This window comes from Pyrus communis, chromosome 1 (genome assembly GCF_963583255.1).
Source record: "Pyrus communis chromosome 1, drPyrComm1.1, whole genome shotgun sequence".
NCBI lineage: Eukaryota > Viridiplantae > Streptophyta > Magnoliopsida > Rosales > Rosaceae > Pyrus > Pyrus communis.
In genome coordinates this window covers 35,198,825-35,220,732 of record NC_084803.1, presented here as the reverse complement: position 1 = coordinate 35,220,732, position 21,908 = coordinate 35,198,825, and the positions used below count along the sequence as shown (strand labels likewise).

The window sequence follows — 21,908 nt, the reverse complement described above, 5'->3', positions numbered from 1 at the left end:
AACTCTTATTGGGATGGTCAGAAGCATGATATCAAGGTCAAAATTGCCTAGTTTTCTCTGGGGTGAAGCACTCAAGATAGCCAATTACATTTTGAACCGAGTACTAACCAAAGTTATTAAAGGTACACCATTTGAAGTATGGAGTGCTAGAAAGCCGAGCTTTGGACACTTTCATGTATGGGGATGCAAGTCTGAGGGCAGGTTCTATAATCCTAATGAGAGGAAATTCGACTCAAGAACAACAACTTGCTATTTTATTAGATATTCAGAAAAGTCCAATGGTTTTAAGTTCTATTGTCCATAAGCACATTCAAGAATTCAAGAGACTCATAATGCAGTGTTTTTAGAAGATCAAGATGTATCTGGTTTAGCAGTTAAGGAATTTGAATTTGAAGAGATAGACTAAACTGCAATTGCAACTTCTTCAAGTAATTACATTCAAATTCCGATTTACACCAACCATTCAACCATAATCGAAGAAGAAGACACTCCTATGATTGAAAATAGTTTGCAACCACATATTGATGATCCTATAGAGACTGTAGATGAAGAAGTTCAACCACAGAGTGATCAACCTGTGTAGCAACCATTGAGACAGTTCATGAGAACTAGAAAGCCTGCGATTTCCAACGATTATGTGTATCTTCAAGAAACTGAATATGACTTTGGGGATATTGATGATCCATTACCATTTCCTCAGGCGATGTCAAGTTCTCAAGCAGCTATATGGAAGAAAGCCATAGAGGAAAAACTGGAATCTATGTCTAAAAACAACGTTTGGACGTTGGTAAACTCTGATCCAAGCATCAAACCAATAGGTTGTAAATGGGTTTATAAGACAAAAAGAGATGTCGAAGGCAGAATAGAAAGATACAAGGCTATGTTGGTGGCAAAGGGATTTACACAGAGGGAATGAATCGATTTCAGTGACACTTTCTGTCCAGTCTTTTCAAAAGACTCTATGAGAGTAATCATGGTTTTGACAGCTTATTTTGACTTAGAACTACATCAGATGGATGTCAAAACAGTTTTTCTCAATGGAGAATTAGAGGAAGACATTTACATGCTACAACCAACTGGATTTGTTGAAAGGGGAAATGATAACATGGTCTGCAAACTGAATAAATCTATTTATGGACTTAAACAGGCAAGTAGGCAATGGTATGTCAAGTTTGATAGAGTGGTTACAGCATATGGCTTCAAAGAGAATAAGCTAGATGATTGTATATATTACAAGTTCAAGGATACTAAATTCATTTTTCTGGTGCTATACGTGGATGACATATTGATAGCAAGTTCAAATTTCCAGCTATTGTAAGAAACCAAGAAAATGCTCAGTACCAATTTTGAAATGAAAGATATGGGGGAAGCTCACTATGTACTTGGCATAGAGATAATCAGAGATAAGAAAGGAAAGCTTTTGGGGCTTTCACAAAAGGGGTACATTGAGAGAGTCTTGACTAGGTTCAACATAGAGCATTGCAATTGTGCTAATGTTCCTGTGAATAAAGGTGACAAATTTTCTCGGCAACAGAGTCCAAAGAACGAGTTAGAGAAAGAAAAGATAAAGTTGAAACCATATGCCTCTCTAGTAGGTAGTTTGATGTATGCCAATATTTGCACCAGACCCAATCTTGCATTCATAGTTGGATTACTTGGAAGATTTCAATCAAATCCAGGTGAGGCACATTGGGTGGCTGCAAAGAAAGTTTTAAGGTATCTACAGAGAATAAAAGGTTACATGTTGGTATATGGAAGAGAGAATACGCTAGAAGTTGTTGGATACACAGATTCAGACTTGGCTGGGGACTTGGATGAAAGGAAATCGACTGGTGGATACATATTTATGACGAATGGAGGTGCTATCTCTTGGAAAAGTGCCAAACAAACTATAATCTCTACTTCTACCATGGAAGCTGAATTCATAGCATGCTTTGAAGGTATGAAGCAAGCAGTATGGCTTAAAAATTTCATTAGTGAATTGAAGGTTGTTGATTCAGTTCATAAACCATTGAGGATGTTTTGTGATAATAATTCAACGGTGTTTTTCTCAAAGAACAATAAAAGGAATTTGGCTTCTAGGCTAATGGATGTGAAGTTTCTCAAAGTTAGAGAGAAAGTGAAATAGGGTGCCATTGTTGTGGAACATTTGTCCACAGATATGATGATTGCTGATCCTCTGACAAAAGCCTTGCCTAATGGGATTTTTAAAGCACATGTTGCTCATATCGGAGTTGTCGATGCTTTTGATAAGTGGGAGTAGTTAACATTGACAAGCTTCTGGAAGATAGCTATATGATGCTTTTCGAAAAGAAGTGTGCTACAACAATGTTTTCTGGAGGCTAGGTATTTTAGTTTATCTAGTTAGATTTTGTTTGCATTTTAGAAGTTAGTTGAGGTTTCTCTTGGTTCAACTTTTTCAGATAAATCTGTGATTAGTTGTTCATAGGAAACATTGTGATAATTCAATAAAAGCTCTTGAGTCAATTTTTGGTTTTTGACAAAGCTGTTTTAAGAATTATGTTTAGTTATTCATTTTGGCGAATAGCTAAAGAACTTGTATTGTATTTTGGGCAATATGAGTGGGAGTAAACTTTTGGTTTGCTCGTGAGTAGAATCACTTTACTGTGAATATGTGTTAGACTTTGTAATTTGTAAGTCGATTTTGCACATTGTATTGCAGAGAAGATTATAAGTTCATTGCCTTGGCACATGCTTTCAGTTTTGTGTTTCACTGGAAGAACAATATTGTGAGACATATGTGATAAGTTTATGATTAATTCTTTACCATTGTGAATCTCACTCAAGTGGGAGAATGTTGGAATATGAGTGTGATTCACATGGTTAAGTTGTTGCAGATTAGCATAAAGAAGTCTCAATATATTCATGAGAATGAATCCGATTTTGGTTTGGATTAAAGCTCTGTGTGGAACTTGAGTTTAGTACTCATGATTGTACAAGGATTTAGTTTCATATTCCTTGTAGGATTGTTATAGGTGGTCCGGAATTTGTAGTATAAATTGACAATCCCTGCTTTCACAAAGGTAGCGCTCATCTTGTTCCAATTGCCTATAAGTTGGAGAGTATTATGCCTTGCAGAGAGGAGAAGGTTGTGTGCAGAATTTACATGGCTTTTACATCTACAAACATGTCTGCAGGTATGCATCGATCAACATGTTTTGAGCTTTATTTGGTTACTGTTTATATAGTTCAAGATCTATGATTTACTTGATCAATCCTTGTGTTCCTGGTGATTGTATTGAATCTTTTGTTTACACTAACAGGTGAAACTTTATTCATTATAGCTAAACAACCAAATGCTTCAATAGACCCACATTCACACCGCTTCATATTCTTCCACGAACTTGCTAAAATGGCAATGTCGTATCTCCTGATGTTTAAGGTTAATGAATTTTATCTATTCCCAGAAAAAGTAAATATATAAAAATTTTGTAACTTGTAATATTAGAAAGAGGAATATCATTAGACTAACAACTAATTAATGTATTTTGTAGTTGAGTCTTCGTCAGCCCAATTTTGAGCATGAACAACCAAAAAAGGATAAAAATGATGATGATGCATTTGGTTAATGATATGACAGAGGAAGAAATCAAATGCAGGACCGGAAATGTTAGAAGTAAGTATATGCACGTAAGTCTTAACCTCTTAAGTTACAAGACCGTAGCAATGATCTGTGTGATCATAATGCTAGAATGTGTTCAAAATGCTAGGCAATGCATACAATATGCTATTTCTACCTTGCAACCTTTTAAAGCTGCTATTAAAGATTACATTTATTAAATAATCAAGTCCACTGATGGGCATGTTCCTTGAGGTATCGTTTGGTATGCAGACGGGACGGGACGGAACGGGATGGGACGGGACGGTACGGGACAGGACGGAACGGAACGGAGCGGGAGCAAAGATGCCCTCGGATGGAAACAAGGAGGAAGAAGAAGGAGACGGAGAGGTTATAATTTTGTGTTCCACAGATGTGGAACGAGTCGTTCCAGGGGGTGAGGTGGAACAAAAATTCACCCAAAACTCGTCCCGTGGAACAGCTCGTTCCACCCGTTTTAGGCGCACCAAACGTGGAACGGAATGACTTGTCTCACTCTGTTCCGTCCCGTCCCACGTGGAACACAAAATTAATTATAACCTCTCCGTCTCCTTCTTCCTCCTCCTTGTTTCCATCCGAGGACATCTTTACTCCCGCTCCCTTCCGTTCCGTCTTGTCCCGTCCCGTCCCGTCCCATTCCGTTTTGTCCCGTCCCGTTTGCATACCAAACGATACCTGAATACAAGCAAGCCAAAGCGTCTTTTCTGATAATCTGTATAAACATCTAACTAAACCACAAAAACCAATCCGAACGTGGGTGATACAATTAAGGATTCGAATCATGCATATTCTCCTCCATAGATCTGTCCCATACTAGATTAATCCATGTTTCCTTCACCCTTTCAGAATCTTTTCCAGTTACAACAGGTTCTACAAAACTAGAGAGTTTGTCCCCAAAGAGGACCTGCAGGATTACTTACAACCATCAGTGAGATTGGTGCACCCTTCCATATGAATCCTTGTGGACTTTAACAACGTATCCCCAAGATCCTTTGGAATTGCATTATTTGTTAAGTTGCAGGTCTCACACCGAAGCTCGGAAAGGCCACTAAGGGAAGGTAATCCATCTCACAGTCCACAATTCGAACATCCAGCGCTGAACCGGCCTCTACAGATGTTTGATGTTGATGTCAACATTGACTAATGGTTTAAGTTGAAAATGCATAAAAAACCATGGAATGTTTTGTATTGGTTTTCCAAGTTACACAAAATAAAATAAAATAAAGTCTAAATTGATGACCGATTCCCAAACAGTTGGCTATTCCATCTCCATGAATATAAAGACTTTCTCTTTGTAAACATGAACATAAAGACTTTGCACAATCTTGGTTGCTTGGAAAGTGCTCTACTAAATTGTATGCTTAAGTAAAATATTACACACACAGATTACAGATTGCATTACGTAAGCCTGTCAATTGGGACACCGTCGATGACAAATTATATACGCCTGCCATTTGCAACACCGTCGATAACAAATTATATACACATCACGATTCCTTTCCATTTCTTACAAATCTAACTACAACAACCTTTGCTAATACAAATCCTTCACCAACTGAATAACTTACTTTGGAACTTGAAGGAGAAAACACGAGACATCAAACACCTATCTAAATAAGGGCAAAAGAAAATCACATCCTACAACAGACGAATACGCTTGAATAATTTCTTACTAGACTGCTCGCTCCACGGTGAAAGATTTTCAGAGTAAGGAGGTGTGCACCCGAAGGGGGTTAGCAGATCCTGCGACGACCTTGAAAATTGATGAACGCACATGCACTCTACTAGCGTAAGCCAATATTTGATGGCTGAACACTGGATACCGGAGCAAGTTACAGAACGTGGATTAAATGTCCTGCATCTCTAGTGTTGGACAGAGCTGTTACCAAAAAGCAAAGAATATACTAAACAGTGAAAGCATTGGATTCTACAAGTATTTTCTTTTAGTTTACATTCACGGGAAGAGTGAGCAACAAATATGAAGCAGTGGAACACAAATCCAATCTTTTACCTTATATCACAACTTATATCTGCACAAATGTTTTCAGCTGGGCCCCCGGTGATGATAAGGAGATGCTGATCCAGAAGACGTGGGAAGGGGTCTCTTAAGAAATGGATGAATTAAGAGCTGAGCAGCAGTGGGACGTTTTTTTGGATCAACTTGTAGGCATTGATTGATGAAATCTTGTGCATCCTTTGAAAGAGAATCAGGAATCTGAGGGGGCTCCCCCTTACCAATCTTAAATAATGCTTGCATCTGTTGAGACACAAGAAGAGACTATGTCAGAAACAAATTAGAGGTCAAAAGAGATGCACCATCCAACACATTGTCGTCATCACTAGAGTATAGACCATATAGAGTACAACTTATAATGAAATTGGCACGAACCCATTCAAGATTAGAGTATGGAACCCGCCCGGTTAACATCTCCAACACAGTGCATCCAAGGCTCCATATATCAGCTGGAAGCCCATAACCTTGGTTCTTTCGGTTAACAACCTGCACAAGAATAAGATGACTGAGAAATACACGAATAAAATTTGGACACAGCCTATAACATTCATGTATCAACATATTCAGCCTTTTCAGAGGCTAGACATTTCAAAAACAGAATTAGGTCCATTCCGCCTACATGTTTGAAAAAGATACTCCATGTGATGTGATATATAGAAAAAAAAAACAGAAGTTGGCAAACATTCAAGTTGCAAGATGCATCAAAACATGACAACTATCATAAGCCATAGGCATCGTTATAAAATTTTCTAGCCTTGACACAAGATGTGGGATATTTTTTAGACTGAGAAAAGATATAGGATATCTGTAACTTACCGTACTTTATTTCAATTAATTCAGCTTAATTAACAAAAGCAAATCAATGAACAATATTGCTGCGTGTCTGGCTGTGTTCTTGGAGAAAATTTAATTAGGGTAGAAATCAGAAAAAAAATACAGGGTTCATTCATTAGCATTTTCGCTTTTTGTGTTCACAAGAAACAAAAATAAAAATAGAGAACAAAGAAAAGGAAAGTGAGAACAGGCGTGATGGTGGAGAGGGAAAGAGGAGAGCAAATACATAGAACTGCTTTCAGAATAAAAAAAAAAACATTTCTAGATAGTTTGGTTTACCAGTGGGGGCATCAACAACACGCAGGAAAACCAGCCAGGTATTAGCCCAAGGCCAGCACATTGTATCACAGTAACCAAGCTATTCTACTGCACATTTGAAAATTCCATCTTCTTTTCCAAAATATTCACTTAACTGACTCCTGATACTTTATTTATTTAGCAATGTTTTACACAAATGTTATACTAGGTAATGCAGCAACCTGACTGAAACACATTAACATTTCATCAGGGTTCACGAAGCAAGTAAACTTTGGGAAAATCATCCTGCAATAACCACTAAATTTAGCAATCCATGATTGTACAACAAGTTTTCATCAGTATCAAATTGAAGTACTTTATGTCCTCGATTAAAAGAAAAGGAGAGCTCATAAGCATTCAAAATAGTCTAATATTTTTAACTTTTGATAACTCAAAATTAAAATGAAAATGTAAAGGCAAACCTCTGGAGCCATCCAGAATGCAGTCCCCTGGCAAGATTTAATGTCATTCATATTTTGGATAGCCTGAAAAAAAAGGACGCAACAAAAAATATTAGGAGAAAAATAGTTCGCAATCACTTGTAAGTTGCAAATATCGAAAACACTAAAACAGCAAGGATTTCGAGGCATGAAAAGACAAACCTTTGCCAATCCAAAATCTGCAAGCTTCACAGATCCATTTACATGCACCAAAACGTTTGCACATTTAATGTCCCTTAATACACAAAACAAATGGATGAGAATGGATGCAGACAAAATTACAGAAGCAAAGCATGGAATGAACATTGTGATGGCACAGCCACTTCTATTTTAATTTCATTCTGTTATGGGATGACCCTGACATGACATGGCTCATTGGTGTAAAAGGAAAACATAATCCACATAATATAACTTTCAAATAAACATATATCTTGTGACATGAATTACCTGTGAACCACTTTTCGGTCATGAAGATACTTCAGTCCATGCAGGATCTGTCTTGTGTATTCAGATACATGAGAATCTGTAAGATGATATGTCTGATAGAGTTTTTGAAGGGAACCTCCAGCTACAAGCTCCAGAAAGATATAAAGGTTTGATTCATCCTACAACAACCGTTGAGCAAATTATACGTCAGATACTGGTGCTCAGAACCAGATTAGATTGATAAGTACAAGAGCAATCTAATGCTTAATTAGTAAATGTATGCTATGGGAAAACTAGAGTAAATCATAATCAGACAATGTAATATACTATCAATATGAAACGGGTCAGAAATGCTTAAGCTTACACCCAGTATATCTACAATTGTTGATACTACAAATGCTTAATACTTTTGGAGTCATAGAAGACCATCAAATAGTATGGCCAAAGTGGCTGAAAGTAACCGGTAACCCCCTGATATATACATGACACCGTGGCCAGTATAATTTTATATCTAAAATCAATTTGTATGTGAGTAAAAATAAGAAAACTAAATAAAAGATAGTAATATCAATAGCATATAAAAAATTCCATGTCGGAAAGACAAAATATACCAATGTATGAGAATATTTTGTGTACATTAAGGTGGACTTTTTTGTAGTTGGGCACACCAAAATCAATGATTCTTATTGTCACGACACTGTCAAATATAAATAAAAAGGAAGTTATACTGGCATGAATTTGTAGCATTTTATGTACTGAACAAATGATCTTGACATGCATAAATACTCATCATGGGAGATAAAGGCATAGCATGACCAAGAAAACATGGGGAATACATTCAAGTCAAGAACAAGGAAATAAAAAGGAGTACCTTTTGGGTGCCATAATATTGAACTAAGTTATGATGTTCAAACAGACTCAAAAGAGCAATCTCCTGAAAGAAGAAAAAAACAGGGTAACACAAAATGAGGAAAAGTATTTCAGCAAGAAACAATAATCAACCTAGGCTGTACTCACATATAATAACTGAATCAATTACTTAATAACAGGGTATTGACATGCAAAACCTGGACACAAGACCAGACACAACAAAAGCCTCTATCACCTGTTCAAGTTGATAAACTATTTGCTTTCCCTGACTTCCTTTATCAAGCAACGAAACTTCCTTGACAGCAATGAAGCATCCGCCACTGGGAGGAAAGGAAAAACATAATCAATAGGATATCTCAAATAAGGGAAAGATGCAGCATAGTCGCTCTTTAAAAAGCACATTTGTACTATTTAATTCATTAGGGAAGCTTGGCGGCAAAACAAAGAACTAAATTCATTTTCATGTACAGTTATCAAACTAAACGTATAGGAATAAAGGTTCTATGAATAAAAATAACTACCTAGAAATGGCAAAGATAAAATAACTATGAAATTGCATTCCCATTCCCCTATTAAAACAAAAGACGATACCACAAAGCCTCAATCATTTCATTTCCTAGCAAAACAAACTTGGACCTAAGGTTCAAGCTATTGTCGGGCTTAAGCTCAGAAAAAAATCCAGACAGCTGATCCAGCCAAAGTATGTCTCAGCTGGGCTTATTTGTAGAACAGGTGTCTGCTATCTCTAAAAACATAGCAACCGTAACCTCTCCTATGAATCACCTTCCTCTTATGCTTAACAAACCCAAGTACATCTGCCACTCACCACCTAGAACTATATTTGCAAAAGGGTTCCTAGCACAACTCAGTTGTCCATACATTTGTATTCCACCAGGATGGCATGATATATTGGCTTGTAGTTCTCAAAAACACTTTAAACCCCATGAAGTAGGAAAATTAAGATATGCTTTAAGACTCATATAGAAACATAAAAAGGACAAGAAGCCTAAAAACCCCTTATCAAAAACCCTTTGAATTCCAATATATGTATGAACAAAAAGCTTTTACTAGTGCAAATTTAGCACTTGATTGGGGCAAAGGTCTCGTATTCGAACAGCTATCATCTTAAGATCTTCATTCTATAAGTGATTATTCTAATCAAATCTAAATAATTCCCTTCAAACTTCCTATCTAGAACACTCCATCAAGCTAGGCTGGTCTTGCATCACTAGTATCACCAAGGCAAATGAGGTCATCTATCTACTCTTCCATCACGTAAATTTCAAAACCAAGTGGAACCCTTTCTTTAACCATCACCAATGAACACTTAAATGTTATGTAGCCTCCACCTGTCTACTTCCCAAGTCCCAAGAACAGCAAGCTATCCTTCAAATGCTGATCTTTCTTCCCTGAGCTAGCTTATTATATCATTATTTATCCCTCTAAGCTATTAAAGCATTTGTTTCTCCTAATTATTAATTGTTGCTTTAAATTTGTTCTTAATTCTTAAACATATTGAAGTTTCCAATCTTAATACATATACAAGAATAAGCATTAATAAGAAACTGTAAAGGGCTTTGAGCACTTACTCAGAAATTGCTTCATACACTGACCCGAAAGACCCACTGCCAAGAAGGTCACCCTTCTCCCAGTGAGTGATAATAAGCTTCAGCCTTTCATTCGGCGAAATTCTCTCATTCAGAGAAACAGTGGTGGTGCTGGAAGAATCATCATCATTCGACGTAGTAAATGAACACCCTTCAGAGACCGGCACAGTATCTCTAATCTCAATCTCCACAGCACCCTCCTCCCCAACCTCTCCTTCTTCTTCTTCTTCTTCTTCTTCTTCTTCTTCTTCTTCATCAGAAGAGGAAGCTGCAGAAGAAGAATAAATCCTCTTTCCCACAGGGTAGCCCACTAAAATCATTGCCACTTCTTCTAAAGAAGATAGACCCCCAAGATCCTTTGGAATTGCATCATTTGTTAAGTTGCAGTTCTTAAGATATAAACACCGAAGCTTGGAAAGGCCATTGAGGGAAGGTAGCCCACTAAATTCATTGCCACTGAGATCTAAAACTTTTAACGAAGATAGACCCCCAAGATCCTTTGGAATTGCATAATTTGTTAAGTTGCAGTTCTTAAGATATAAACACCGAAGCTTGGAAAGGCCACTAAGGGAAGGCAGCCCACTAAATTCATTGCCACTGAGATCTAAAACTTTTAAAGAAGATAGACCCCCAAGATCCTTCGGAAGCTCGGAAAGGCCACTGAGGGAAGGTAGCCCACTAAATTAATTGCCACTGAGATCTAAAACTTCTAAAGAAGATAGACCCCCAAGATCCTTTGGAATTGCATCATTTGTTAAGTTGCAGTTCTTAAGATATAAATACTGATGCTTGGAAAGGCCACTGAGGGAAGGTAGCTCACTAAATTCATTGCCACTGAGATCTAAAACTTCTAAAGAAGATAGACCCCCAAGATCCTTTGGAATTGCATCATCTGTTAAGTTGCAGTTATTAAGATATAAAGACCGAAGCTCGGAAAGGCCACTGAGGGAAGGTAGCCCACTAAATTAATTGCCACTGAGATCTAAAACTTCTAAAGAAGATAGACCCCCAAGATCCTTTGGAATTGCATCATTTGTTAAGTTGCAGTTCTTAAGATATAAATACTGATGCTTGGAAAGGCCACTGAGGGAAGGTAGCTCACTAAATTCATTGCCACTGAGATCTAAAACTTCTAAAGAAGATAGACCCCCAAGATCCTTTGGAATTGCATCATCTGTTAAGTTGCAGTTATTAAGATATAAAGACCGAAGCTCGGAAAGGCCACTGAGGGAAGGTAGCCCACTAAATTCATTGCCACTGAGATCTAAAACTTCTAAAGAAGATAGACCCCCAAGATCCTTTGGAATTGCATCATCTGTTAAGTTGCAGTTATTAAGATATAAAGACCGAAGCTCGGAAAGGCCACTGAGGGAAGGTAGCCCACTAAATTCATTGCCACTGAGATCTAAAACTTCTAAAGAAGATAGACCCCCAAGATCCTTTGGAATTGCATCATTTGTTAAGTTGCAGTTATTAAGATATAAAGACCGAAGCTCGGAAAGGCCACTGAGGGAAGGTAGCTCACTAAATTCATTGCCACTGAGATCTAAAACTTCTAAAGAAGATAGACCCCCAAGATCCTTTGGAATTGCATCATCTGTTAAGTTGCAGTTATTAAGATATAAAGACCGAAGCTCGGAAAGGCCACTGAGGGAAGGTAGCCCACTAAATTCATTGCCACTGAGATCTAAAACTTCTAAAGAAGATAGACCCCCAAGATCCTTTGGAATTGCATCATTTGTTAAGTTGCAGTTATTAAGATATAAAGACCGAAGCTCGGAAAGGCCACTGAGGGAAGGTAGCCCACTAAATTCATTGCCACTGAGATCTAAAACTTCTAAAGAAGATAGACCCCCAAGATCCTTTGGAATTGCATCATTTGTTAAGTTGCAGTTATTAAGATATAAAGACCGAAGCTCGGAAAGGCCACTGAGGGAAGGTAGCCCACTAAATTCATTGCCACTGAGATGTAAAACTTCTAAAGAAGATAGACCCCCAAGATCCTTTGGAATTGCATCATTTGTTAAGTTGCAGTTCTTAAGACATAAATACTGAAGCTTGGAAAGGCCACTGAGGGAAGGTAGCCCACTAAATTCATTGCCACTGAGATCTAAAAATTCTAAAGAAGATAGACCCCCAAGATCCTTTGGAATTGCATCATCTGTTAAGTTGCAGTTCTTAAGATACAAAGACTGAAGCTTGGAAAGGCCACTGAGGGAAGGGTGAATCTCAGACAAACTCTTGCAGTCATTGAGAAAGAGAATGTTGAGATTTGGGAGTTTTGAAAAGTCCGGTGATGTTTTCAGGCGATGGCAATACCCAAGATCGAGAAGCTCCAACTTCTCAAGCCGCTGTTAGACAAAAGGGAAAATATAAATGATGCAAGATTTATACTGGCAATTAATGAGAGAGAGAGAGAGAGAGAGAGAGAGAGAGAGAGAGAGAGAGAGAGAGAGAGAGAGGACCTGCAGGATTATTGGCTCAGTGAGTTTGGGGGAGTGATTCAGATACAATTGTCTTATACTCGACATATCTGAAAAATCTGGCATTTTTTCCAGAGCAATGCACCCATTTGCTTCCAAGATTATCAATTGCTTTGGTAAATCTGGAATTGCCTGAAGGCTTTTACAATTACTCAATTGCAATGCTCGAAGTTTGGAAAGGCCACTGAGGGAAGGTAGCCCACTAAATTCATTGCCACTTAGATCTAAATCTTCTAAAGAAGATAGACCCCCAAGATCCTTTGGAATTGCATCATTTGTTAAGTTGCAGTTCTCAAGATATAAATACTTAAGGTTCTTCAGTTGTATCATGGAAGGGAGAAACTTGGACAAACTCTTGCAGTCATCGATTATCAGTTCCATCAGGAAGTCTGGTGATAAATAATTATGGTTAAACAGGTGTGCTGCGGAACGGTGAATCACAGACAAACCCGGCAAGTCTTTGAGTATCAGTTTCTCTAGTTCTATGATTTCTAGAATGTCTGGGGATCGTGCCAGGCAAGTAGAATGATGCATGCAGCTTCCAGTGAGTTTGAGCGCACTCAGAATTTGCATATCTTGAAATGATTCTGTACTGCAGCCAGGCTTGTCAGGTTCATGCAAATCTAAACTTGGTGCCATTAGCTTTCTCGTTCCCTGTTAGAAATAAAGAAAGGAACTGAGTAAGAAACATATTATTTTCGTTTGAAAAGATGGCTTATACACACAAAAGCAAAGCTATAAACTGGATGTATGAACTGCAAAAGAGAAGCACAACCCCTGATAGGCAGCCTTATTATTTACCGTCAGCTGCTGCACTACCTCTTGATCGAAGCCATAGAATTGTGCTTACACTTCAGTTGCGTCTTACACAACTGTCTACATTAGTTAGTTTTCATGTCAGCTTTTGTTACAGGTATTATATTTTTCCTATTCTATTTAAGAAGAGCAAGACGTGTTTTTGTTACTTTGAGATAATTCAATAAATTCAAGTACCCTAGTTCTATCTTATACTTTCCTTTCTGTCTCTATTTCTCTTTTCGTTCAACCTGTGGTATGGGTTTGTTAATTTATCAAGCATTGTATTGTTTATGGTTCACACATCGGCATACAATTTATCAGATGAGGATCTGCATGTACTTCTCTTTTGTTGTGCACAAGAATTTAACAGAATTAGATTGCAAGTTACTTACAGAGTTATTCCTCAATACACCTTCTACATCTTTAGGAACCCGCAATCTGCTACGTTCTTCAGGGTTGCCCGAGGATTCTGCAAGTATGATTTCTCTGCCCATGTCTTGAATCATATCATGCATGCCTATTCCACCCATACCACAAATTCGAATCATGCGAACATCATTTGATCCTCCAACACCATCTAAATAATTACAAATTTCTTGCACACGAGAATATAATCCAACTTGAACATCTGTATAGTAACTGATTTCTTGTAGGGGGGAATCTATTCCAGATTGCACATCTGTATAGTAACTGATTTCTTGTAGGGGGGAATCTATTCCAGCTTGCACTTGAGAATGTATTCCATCTTGTCCCGTGGCTACGCCTAAGGATGTGCTCTTCAGTTTTCTAGTGATCTCGTCAACAATTTTCGTGATAAACACTCCTTGATACCTGGTAGCTAAAACCCAAAATTAAGCTGAAGTATAATTTTTTGGCAATTGAACTAATAACTTAATGCAATAGAATGCACAGCTTGGGAGACAATATTGACTTGTGTATCAGTTCAAGAATTGTTTAGTAATTAATGAATCAAAATCTTGGATTACGATTAAAATTTTGAAACCTTTTGAAAGCATTAGTGTACTACGATGACTCATATTACTACCTCCATATCAATGTGTAAAATGTTGGTGATTAAGCTTGTTGCAGTGACCATCGAATGCTTGGAATGCAAGTTTTGTTCTACAATGTATGGCTGAGATTAAAACATCTCAATAGCTTGTATTGTGCCACTTGTTATTTTCTTTTAAGAGTTCAAGTGAAACATGTGCCTCTCACAAGGGGTTTGTTAGAACTATAGGCATGTGAGGATCACGTGTAGCATAACGGCTAGATTCCCCTTGTATTCTCTCAGTGTTACGATTATAAAAGTGGTTAGAATAATAGTGGAATATTATTTAGCTAAATGTTGTTATTGTTAGTGGCTAGCTGGCACTGTGAGAAGGATGGTTGTATAAGAACCAATTGTGGCATTGTTCTGCCAACGGTGAATTGAATTAGAAAAGAATATTACAAAAATTTTCCTTTCTCTCTCTCTCTCGCTCTATTTCCCTTTTCCACTCATCGCCATTGCTATCTGCTACTAGCAGGTTAAGATATGGAATTTGGGAGTTGTGCCTTAACATTTGGCATCCTCTCGATCCTGAGTCTCCCTCTTGTATGCCCCGCCACACCACCAATTCTCGAATGTCTACTGTCAAATCGCGCCTCTCCACCGTGGAAGCTACTCTGGAAGCCATGGGAGCCATTTCTCAGATGATCCAGATTTCCACCGCCACTTTCGACACCAGATTCACCGCCCTCGAAACGAAGTTCGCCCTTATCCTGGAGCATTTCCATCGCGACCCTGGTTCTTAGGGCGGTGTTGGCTCTTCGGCAGCGCAACCTCCTCTGGTGCCAGATCCACTGATTCCTCCTCCAACTGTGACCGATGATGGCGATTTCCGCTGTCTCGACACTCCCCGGTTTCAACGCCGTGATTCTTTTGAAGGAGGGGGGCTCACTCCTCGCCCGCAGTGGCCGCATCGTTTGGATTTTCCCCATTTCTCCAACGGCGATGATCCCTCAGCGTAGATCTATGAGGCCGAACAGTAATTTGCTTATTACCAAACTCATGACAATCAGAAGGTGCTGACCGCCTCATTCCACTTCGAGAATGAGCCGCTGCAATGGTTTCGCTAGTGCGATTGTGTCCATTCCACTCCAACTCGGGGTGAATTCACGACTGCTTTGTGCCAAGAATTTGGTCCCCCGGAGTTTGAGAACTGTATTGAGTCACTGTTCAAACTCCGCCAAACCAATCCTCTTCGTGATTATTTTGTGGAATTCAGGCGCCTTGCCAATCGAACCTCTGATGTTGGTCCTATTCTCTTGAAGAGTTGCTTTCTGGGGGGTCTCAAGAAGGAATTGCATTACGATGTTAAATTGCTTCGACTTTCCTCAGTTCATGAGGCCATCTCCTTTGCTGCCCAATTAGATGCTAAACTCACTGAATTGAAACCCTCTCCCCCAAAACCTCCTCCCTTACCCAAACCTCCTCTCGCTTTACCTCCACCTCCCCTTACTCGGCCTCGGCCTCAACCTCAAACGCTCCCTTATAAGAAACTCACTCCCGAGGAGGTTCAACGAAAGAAGGACAAGGACAAGTGTCGGTTCTGTGACGAAAAGTGGGTTCGAGGGCATAAGTGTGTCCATATTAAACAGCTCCTTATGCTTGATGTCTGTGATGGTTTGGAGCTTATAAAGTGTGAATTTTCGGAGCCTACAGAGTGTGAATTGCGGGAGCCTATTGATCCTTCCATCTTAAGCATGGAGTCAAGTGCTTGTGCTTTCTATAGCACTACTGAGCCCCCCACAGTGCAAACCATGAAAGTGGCTGGCATGCTTCACACTTTCCTTGTCAACATACTCCTTGACTCAGGTAGCACCCACAATTTTGTGGATTCCAGGTTGCTTAAGAGGCTCGGGTGGCCATGTCACACCACCAAACCCTTCGATGTCATGATTGCCAATAGGGGTAGAATCCGAAGTAAAGGCTGTTGTCAACAAATTTCCTTGGAATTGGGAGCCTATCGCTGCCACACTGACCTCTACGCACTTCCTCTAAGGGGATGCGATGTTGTACTGGGTGTGAAATGGTTTTCCTCCGTGAGTCCAGTCTTGTGGGATTTTCAACACTTAACAATGGAGTTTTCTGTGGGGAAAGACCAATATAAACTTGTTCATTCCACTGCTCCAGCATACTTGGTGCAGGATATTGCTTGTTAACAGCTTGAAAAAGAGTTTTGTCACTCTAATTGGGGAGTCCTTTTATATTCAATGGAAACTGATAAGTTGGAGGCATCGGATTTGAGTCCTCAGCAACTCCTAGAGCTACAGGGTGTGCTCGGGTAGTTTGAAGTCTTTAGGACTCCTACTACCTTGCCACTTCCACGGGCTCATGATCACCATATTCGATTGCTTCCTGGTTCCAAGCCTCCGAATATTCAACCATACCACTATGGTCCTATGCAAAAGACCGAGATTGAACGAGCTGTGCAAGAACTTTTGGATAATACCAAAAAATGTCAAAGAGTCAAAGAGTTAAGGGGATTTCTAGGGCTCTCGGGGTACTACAGAAAATTCATCCCCGATTATGGCAAGGTGTGTCAACCCTTGTACCAACTAACTAAAAAGGATGGATTCATTTGGTCCCCTAACGCCACGGCAGCTTTCCAAGCACTAAAAAGAACAATGACTTCTCCGCAGCTATTAGCCTTACCCAATTTTTCTATTCCCTTCACTTTGGAGTGTGCTGCATCTAGCAATGGAATAGGGGCTGTGTTGCAACAGAATGGCAGACCTATAGCTTTTACAAGTCAGGTGTTGGGACCACGGAATCAAGCATTGTCACATACGAAAGAGAGTTGATTGCCATTGTTACTGCTGTCAAAAAATGGCAAAATTATCTTCAATGGCGTCACTTCATCATAAAGACAGATCATAGCAGCTTGAAATACTTTCTGAGTCAAAGAACTAATACCCCATTCCAACAGAAATGGGTGGCCAAATTGTTAGGATTCGATTATGAGACACAATATAGGCAGGGCAATGACAACATAGTGGCTTATGCCTTATCGCGAGTAGCTGGATCGTCTCAATTACAAGAGGAACCTCTCCGTGACTTACTGGAGTGCAAAGCTATACCATACCCCTACTTCGGGTGGCTGGATGAACTTTGAAGAGGGTTAGAACAAGATAGTTGGATCCAAAGCAAGGTGCAGGAGGTGCTAGCCTATTCTCAAACAGCTGCAATTTGACGCCAATTTGTCCAAGTACCATTTAGACAAAGGTTTTCTCAAATACAAGGGTCGGATCATGCTTAGCCCACAATCAAGTTGGAGAAGGAAGGTCTTTGAGGAACATCACTCATCTCCAAGTGCAGGCCATGAAGGGGTTCTAAAGACTTATCAGAGATTGAAGAGGGGCTTCTATTGGGTAGGGATGAAGAAAGATCTCACGTCATGGGTGGCTGAATGTCGGGAATGCCAGCAAAATAAGTAAGAAACCATTTCCCCTCCCGGATTGCTACAACCTCTGCCGATTCCTACACATGTATGGAAGGACATTAGCATGGATTTCATCACTGGCTTACCTCTGTGCAAAAGCAAATCAGTGATCCTGGTAGTAGTGGACAGGTTGTCCAAGTATGCTCATTTCATTCCCTTAGCACATCCATATACGGCAGCTCAGGAATTTGTTGATAATGTGTTTAAACTCCATGGGATGCCCTCTACCATTGTGAGCGACCGAGACACCATTTTTATGAGTGTTTTTTGGAAAGAATTTTTTAAATTGCAAGGTTCCAAGTTGTGTATGAGCTCGGGTTACCATCCACAGAGTGATGGCCAGACCGAGGTGGTGAATCGGTGCATTGAAACATACTTGCGATGCTTCACTAGTTGTCAACCTAAGAAGTGGCTCCACTGCTTCCATGGGCAGAATGGAGCTATAACACGTCCTACCACACTTCTTCAAAGTTCACCCCATTCGAAGTGGTCTATGGTTATCCACCACCACACATCGCGTCTTATGAGCTTGGCACTACTAAGTTGGATATCGTGGAGCAAGGGCTGCTAACTAGGGACAAACTCTTAGCAATGCTCAAGACCAATTTGCAAGTAGCTCAGAACCGGATGAAAACACAAGCTGATAAGCATTGGAGTGAAATGTTTTCGAGGAAGGAGATTTGGTGTATTTGAAATTGATTCCCTATCAATTGCAATCCTTGGCATCTCATGCTTACCACAAGCTTCATCCCCGGTACTATGGTCCGTATAAGGTTTGGGAAAAGATTGAGAAGGTTGCTTACCGGTTGAAACTGCCTAAGGATACAAAAATTCATCCCGTCTTTCACGTTAGTTGCTTGAAGAAACAGTTGGGAAACAAAGTCACTGCAACTCCATTCTTGCCTATTTTCACTGATGATGGGTTGCTACCACTCGAACCACTTAAGGTGCTACAAAGAAGGGTCTACAAGAATGGCCAAGCTGCTGGAGTTCAGTTGTTAATCCAGTGGAAGAACAGCAAAGAAGACAAAACTACATGGGAGGATTATGACAAGTTTGCTGCCAAATTTCCTGATTTCAGTCTTTAATTCTAACCTTGAGGACAAGGTTTATTTTGTAAGGGAGGTGTAGTGTTACGATTATAATAGTGGTTAGAATAATAGTGGAATATTATTTAGCTAAATGTTGTTATTGTTAGTGGCCAGTTGGCACTGTGAGAAGGATGGTTGTATAAGAACCAATTGTGGCATTGTTCTGCTAACGATGAATTGAATTAGAAAACAATATACCAAAAATATTCCTCTCTCTCTCTCTCTCTCTCTCTCTATTTCCCTTTTCCACTCATCGCCATTGCTATCTGCTACTAGCAGGTTGAGATAGGGAATTTGGGAGTTGTGCCTTAACACTCACGCTTCTTGCTTGAGTTTAAATGGATTCAGTGTGTGTGCGCACTGCGAGAGCCATGTACTTTCTGAAACATTCTCCATTGATTTCATCATCGTTTTCTTGCTCAAGTTCATTCTTCCATCACCAGATAACCATGTTTAAAGTAATTCAACATAAAATAAATTAATCTTTTTTATATTTATATTTTCAACATTTGGTAAATAGAGGTTAAGAAACCAATACTTTCGTTAAATGATATTAAAGAAATTAAGCAAGGTTTTAGAAGAAAAAAGGGAAAGGATAAAAGTAAGTAATTACCCGTCACTCTTTGCAAAATTCTCACTGGGCAAATCTGCAGCTTCAGTAAGAGCGTTTCTCCACGGCCCTAGCTTTTCTTCCTTATCTTTAACTTGATGGAAGCAGTCTTTGTGTTTCTGAAATGCTTCTGCGAAAGTCCCAGACTGATTCTTGACATCCGAAGGATCAACATCATAGAATATTGGCAAAACCATTTGCCCCATTGTTCTTTTACACTCCATGATCTTCACCAGCTCCTCAAGACACCGGATGGAATCCGCATACCTCCTTGAGAAGATGATGACAGCGATCCTAGACCCTTGGATAGCTTGCTTCACTTTGTCTGACATAGTTTCCCCTATGCTCATTGACTCATTCTCGTCAATAAAGGTGTCAACTCTGGCAGCTTTCAATGTCCAGTAGAGGTGGTCTGTGAATGTTTTCCGTGTGTCTTCACCACTAAAGCTCAAGAACACATCGTAAATCTCATCTTCTATTGAGGAGGAGGAGGATGTGGGGGAGGAAGGTGAGGATGGACAGGAGGCTTCAAGGGCTGTACTGGTATCCATTAATTGTTGCTGCTCCTGTTGCGATTAAAACTGCAAAATTAATGGTCTTTCAACTTGCATGTCTTGCGTTATACAGACAGATTAGCCGAACGGATAGGATAAATAGTCACCGGATAAAACTAACTATACTGACTATTTCAATCGAATAGATAGGATAGGATAAATAGACATGCTGCCTATTTCAATCAGATAGGATAGATGGTCATCCGATAATACTGACTAAATTAGTCAAACATTTGATAAATGTCGGACTAATAACCGTATTATTTATATTGTGTTTGATACTTATTAATAATATTTTTGAATTAATAATTAAAAAAAATACAAAGGTGTTCTTAAAAATAAAAGTTTACAATCCAAACAAAAAAAATTCACAAAAAAAAAAAAATAATAAAAACGAAAAGCAAATAAAAAATCATGACGTCTTTCGCCACCATCATCGTCTTCTTTTTCTTTCATTCACCTACCAATCAAATTTGCAGAAGCAAATCTCCAAATTATTGATCGGAGCTTGCTCACTCAGCAAGCAGAAAGTCATGCTTTACAAGGGAGTTAGTGCAGCCAAAAACCCAGTTTTGAGTTTTTAATCAATTGAAACCAAAACTCAGATGAAAACTTTTCCAGTTTTGAGTTTAATCAAGAGAAAAATATCTAATATGAAAATGAAAAATACTACTAATTTTAAAAGAGGTAGTTTATAATTAAAAAAGATCTATAGCTAGAAATGATTTATTTGTCATATACGGAGATTAGATACAAAAACATAGATAAAAATTAAGATAAAATTCTTCGGCCTTTCTCCAAAGGAGTCGAATATTTCTAATAATAGCTCACAAAAGTTATATTAAATTTTATCATTTTCTTTAGTTCATATGGATGACTAAACAATTTTTTAGATCGAATTAATATTTCCATAAAGAATAATAATAACAAAAATAAAAGATTCCGATTATTGCAGTGAAACGATGTCACAGGAGAAGGAGGGAAGTATTGACCAAATTACAAGTCGACAGAATGACAGGTCAAGTCCAACCCTTGGTTTCAGCCCAAAAAAAATAACAGAGTGAAAATACTCGATCAAAGACAAATCCAACACCCAAGTAAAATTAAATGGGAATTCCAGAACTAGACAAGAAAAATAAAGACGATCAAAAGAGAGGAAAAACCTGTACGATCCTCAGCCTCTGACGGATAAATACAAGTTTCCCCAATTTGCAGAAATAATTCGTGGGAGGGAGAGACGGAGGGACGGAGGGAGGATGAAGACAAGCAGAAAGAAAGACGGATGATCTGAAAATTATGGGAGGGTCAGACAAAGGGTCCAACGAGAGGAGAGAGAGCTATTTAAAATTAGTACAGATCCTCTTCGGATCTAAATAAATGGAGTCTAGGATCGAATGATGTAGAGCGTTGAAATTTAATCTAAAGGCTACAAACAGAGAAACTTTCTAAAGTAATAATATAATTTTAATCATTGGATTAAATTTTAACAGTTCGGATCATTTGATCTCTAGGCTCCATTTGTTTAGATATAGAGAGGATATGTACTCATTTAAAATGTCAATTGCAATTTTTTTTTCAACGAGAGAGCAGGTAAGCCTTCAGTAAAAATTGGTGGTTGCCCACTAAATAATTTGATGGATAACTGTAGCAATCACTTCAAAGCAAAGAGGACAAGTGGGAATCTTATCAGTGGGAGTGAGTTGTACAACAACTTTCAGTGCTCTTACTTCTTATATAAATACAAGACACCCTATGCATGAAGGGTGACCATCATAGAA

The 21,908-nt window shown here is 38.9% G+C and overlaps 2 protein-coding genes across 2 annotated transcripts; one reads left to right on the top strand and one right to left on the bottom strand.

The window, feature by feature from the left end:
- The first annotated feature begins 1,360 nt into the window (after nt 1-1,360).
- On the top strand, nt 1,361-2,128 carry LOC137726527 (secreted RxLR effector protein 161-like). The gene has a single exon (XM_068465462.1). The coding sequence runs from the start codon at nt 1,361-1,363 to the stop codon at nt 2,126-2,128; it is 768 nt and encodes a 255-aa protein (XP_068321563.1).
- A 2,824-nt stretch (nt 2,129-4,952) lies between these two features.
- Nucleotides 4,953-21,472, bottom strand: LOC137726516 (disease resistance protein RPV1-like). The gene is made up of 15 exons (XM_068465453.1): nt 21,294-21,472; nt 19,580-20,142; nt 13,781-14,219; nt 12,573-13,244; nt 11,081-12,458; nt 10,891-10,999; nt 10,090-10,785; nt 8,736-8,820; nt 8,502-8,564; nt 7,652-7,809; nt 7,367-7,439; nt 7,187-7,249; nt 6,009-6,119; nt 5,631-5,876; nt 4,953-5,482 (listed from the first exon to the last, which is right to left on the bottom strand). Exons 2-14 carry the CDS (start codon nt 20,125-20,127, stop codon nt 5,664-5,666), a joined length of 4,608 nt encoding a protein of 1,535 aa, XP_068321554.1. The 5' UTR covers nt 20,128-20,142; nt 21,294-21,472; the 3' UTR covers nt 4,953-5,482; nt 5,631-5,663.
- Nucleotides 21,473-21,908: the final 436 nt, after the last annotated feature.